Source organism: Neodiprion fabricii, chromosome 1 (assembly GCF_021155785.1).
Source record: "Neodiprion fabricii isolate iyNeoFabr1 chromosome 1, iyNeoFabr1.1, whole genome shotgun sequence".
Classification (NCBI taxonomy): Eukaryota; Metazoa; Arthropoda; class Insecta; order Hymenoptera; family Diprionidae; genus Neodiprion; species Neodiprion fabricii.
In genome coordinates this window covers 29,476,081-29,479,425 of record NC_060239.1, presented here as the reverse complement: position 1 = coordinate 29,479,425, position 3,345 = coordinate 29,476,081, and the positions used below count along the sequence as shown (strand labels likewise).

At 42.1% G+C, this 3,345-nt stretch overlaps 1 protein-coding gene across 1 annotated transcript; it reads right to left on the bottom strand.

Annotated features, from left to right (window-relative positions):
• Positions 1 to 473: 473 nt before the first annotated feature.
• LOC124183047 (secretin receptor-like) lies at positions 474 to 2,595 on the bottom strand. Its single transcript, XM_046571033.1, has 8 exons — positions 2,246 to 2,595; positions 2,042 to 2,136; positions 1,767 to 1,932; positions 1,502 to 1,658; positions 1,287 to 1,417; positions 1,115 to 1,206; positions 803 to 948; positions 474 to 699 (listed from the first exon to the last, which is right to left on the bottom strand). Exons 1-8 carry the CDS (start codon positions 2,543 to 2,545, stop codon positions 650 to 652), a joined length of 1,137 nt encoding a protein of 378 aa, XP_046426989.1. The 5' UTR covers positions 2,546 to 2,595; the 3' UTR covers positions 474 to 649.
• Positions 2,596 to 3,345: the final 750 nt, after the last annotated feature.

Here is a 3,345-nt window from a genome sequence, read left to right as displayed (position 1 = left end):
AATATAATTTGCATGTACAAATAGCTCATGTCGTTTTCCTTTGTGTCATTATATTGCAATTCTCATAGCGTAATAAGGGGATGATTTGATGAACAAGGAGGGCGGTAGGTTTCATTATTATACCGAAAATCACATTTATTAAAACGTGTAGAAGTAAATACACTGAATCATATCGACATGTTCCCGGATTGTTGACAGAACATTTTCTTTTCTTTTTTCTTAATCACATTTACGTATTTGCAAGATTGTACCTAACATATATTTTCCACAGTGTAATATTACAATTGATTATTAGCTTAATCATTTAAATATTTCGAATTGCGACCGAATCTTCGATTCTTCGTGCCCGATGCTTATCGTATCGCTTATAGATTCACGGTGACTCAAACTCGGCCAGGTTTTCTGCGTAAGACATAAAAGTGCGATGAACATTCAGGTATAGCGATCGACGACCGAATTTGGAGGCCGTTTCCGCGGCTACCGTACGACAGTTTCGCAATGCCCGGTCGCGTTATGGTTGGCACAGTTACTGTTTGGACGATGGAAAGTCGCCCTCAGGTTCGTCGTTCTAGGCAATTCGCGCTGCGCCAAACTTAAGGATTCCGCCCCACGGCGTAACTTTTGAGCCTTCCAAGCCTTCATCACTTCTCTACGGACTTCGCTGTTCAAGAGACAGTATAGCAAAGCCACGAAACACCCCTGAAATTGCAAAATAACATTCGATTAATCGTTTGCACAATGGGTGTGATGACTGTCTGAACAAAGTGGTCCGAGCTTCTTATCGACCAAGTCCAACGTGTACCTGAAAGGAGGCAAATAACTGGAGGCAATAACCAAAAAAGCCACACCAATTCAATGCTGTTGTCCTTGTAGTACGAAAGTCCCAGAAACATTGTGTAATGGGCTCCGAAAAGTGGCAATAGAACGAGTGTCGATTTTGCCCATCTTCTACGAAAAGAGAATCAGAATAATGCCTTAACGCGCGTTGTTTCCGGCATATCTATAATGCAGTTGTGGTATTGAACGAGTAAACTAGCACGGTATTATTCTGTCGATACTATATAACGTGTGACTGAGAAGAAATAAACGGAACTTTAGGTTCCGCACTTCTTACCTGTATCGCATTTTCTTACGCTGAAGATACACGGACGTCTTCAACTTGACCAGAAGGACCCTCACGATATTCACAAACAGGACGAAGTTGCACTAAAAATGATGAAAAAATTACAACGACATGACGTCGATTATATGCTACAGCATTGTGATCGAAGAACACAGAGTCTCACCAAAATCGATATCATTATCGGTATACGTATGATGAGGAATAAAGCGGAATTTTTGTGGGTTGTCCAGCACAATGTATCCTCCATCGTTAGGCGGACCGCTATCCAAGGTATGACAACCATGCACGGTAACCCTGATGAATATTCAAGTTAAACGAGAGGTCACAGAATTCCGTATTATTAGGTGATAGAATGGGAATTAATTGCGAAATACTTGCCCCAGCCTAGGGATATGTACAAAGTGATGGCCGATGTATCCGTGCTAAGCGCTAGGAAGACTAAATTGTGAAGATAAAGACCCTCCATTAGAATCCAGGCGTAGTTAGCCACGATGAAGTATTGCCACAAACTGGTGATGGTCTTGCAGATCCACGTCTGGAAGAGTAAATGCCGAAAGAAAGTGAGCTGTTACAATGCTCGGAATCAGATGCCTGATAACAAGTCATCGGCATTCGTGAAAAGTCTTATAATTTATTCCCTCACGTTGTGTTCCTTGATGAATACGTTCTTCCCATCTACCATTACCACGTCCCAGGCGATGCCGATTCCTTCAACGAAAACCCAATCCTTGAACAGTGACATAAACGCTCGCATGATGAACGACACGAACAGATGCATGTGAAGTCTGTTCCTGGGATTCCTCAGTTTTCTTAAAACATAGTTAACAAACAACATTCAATACCAGATCTGCAAACACAGAGCGATTGGATCACTAATTACGGAATCATGGTAATGTTCAGTTGGAATCTTTGACGTACCTGATTACGGTGAAGATGATAAACGCGATGACAAGTCTCGTCAAAGAAGATGCATATCCTATCTGCGATACGATCTTTATAACCGGCAACCATTTCTGTAAATTAGGACCAACGACAAAAAGTTTGAGCTGAGGAAAACGTCGAGAAAAAGCTGAGGAAAACGTCGCTGCTACTTGTTGCACGCGTTGTTTGAGATAAGCTTACCTTCAAAAGAGTGGAATTTCTGTCCCCATCGTAGTTGCCGAGTTCCTGATCAAACTTGGTGACGTAGCTGACGTAGAAGGAGCTGGACGTCGTACAGAGCGTGTAATTGCTACTTGCGATTTTTTCCCTGTTGGTATACCATTCTCCAGATTCGAGGCACACCTTCGATGCCATTGGGTTTACCGAATTGTTGTTGTACCCGATGACGGAAGGCCGTGGGCACGGGGCTGTTGCCGTCGATGGAGCCAAGGTACGGGGCCAGCAGAGAAGACCGTCGAAAACAACAGGGCATAAGGTCATCCTGGGAACGTCAGGTTCTACAGGTGAGAAGAAAAGATCCAGGCAGAGAGAAGAATTGAAAAAGAATGTTAGTGCCATTTTTCGAAAAAAACAAGATTTCTCCGAAAAATGTGGTAGTGCCAAGACTAATGTTCTGTGAAGAAATTTTTTTTCTGGGACAGAAGTGGCATTCACAGTATTTGTTAAACACCCTTCTTCATTTAATTGTCAGGATGCCAATCGCTTTATCACTCACTCTCTCTCTCTCTCTCTCTCTCTCTCTTGTGTTTACGTAGGATCGGAATAATATTTCTCCTTCGAACAACTGGCTATAACGAGATTCTAGTCGGCTGGCTGTTTATATCTATATATCAACGTTGGGATTGCAACTACCTCAATCACCAATAAGTCTCATTCTCGAAATCCATTCATGTGTACGAAGAGATCCACGCACTTCCGCATATCTACAGGTATACCCAGCAGTGTACCTTTCGTTCAAAGCTGTCAGTGATAAGGAGCGATGTTAGAATTTCATGTAGTTATTATACCACGGGCATAAATTTGTGTCTTGTTCCATTTTTGAACTAAATTATCGATCTCCGTAAGCAGCGCGTTAAACTTGAGAAACTGGTATTTTTGAAAACTTTGCGTTTTACGCTGTTAAATTGATCAAGCCTCCGCATACGGTTCTCACTCTCGACTTCCAAAAGTAGAACGTCCACAAATTATGCTTCTTCGATAAGTGTATAAAATTACTATGTACAATGTGTAAGCGTACGCAAGTTTGAACCGTTTTAACCGAGGTTCACCATAACGGCTTC

Bases quoted from the DNA above. Each gene is read 5' to 3' on its own strand.
- LOC124183047 (XM_046571033.1), bottom strand. From the start codon at position 2,545: ATGACCTTATGCCCTGTTGTTTTCGACGGTCTTCTCTGCTGGCCCCGT. The intron at 1,207-1,286 runs GTGAGACTCTGT...CATCATTTTTAG, and splicing joins CGATAATGATATCGATTTTG to TGCAACTTCGTCCTGTTTGT. The intron at 949-1,114 runs GTAAGAAGTGCG...CTCTTTTCGTAG, and splicing joins CGTAAGAAAATGCGATACAG to AAGATGGGCAAAATCGACAC.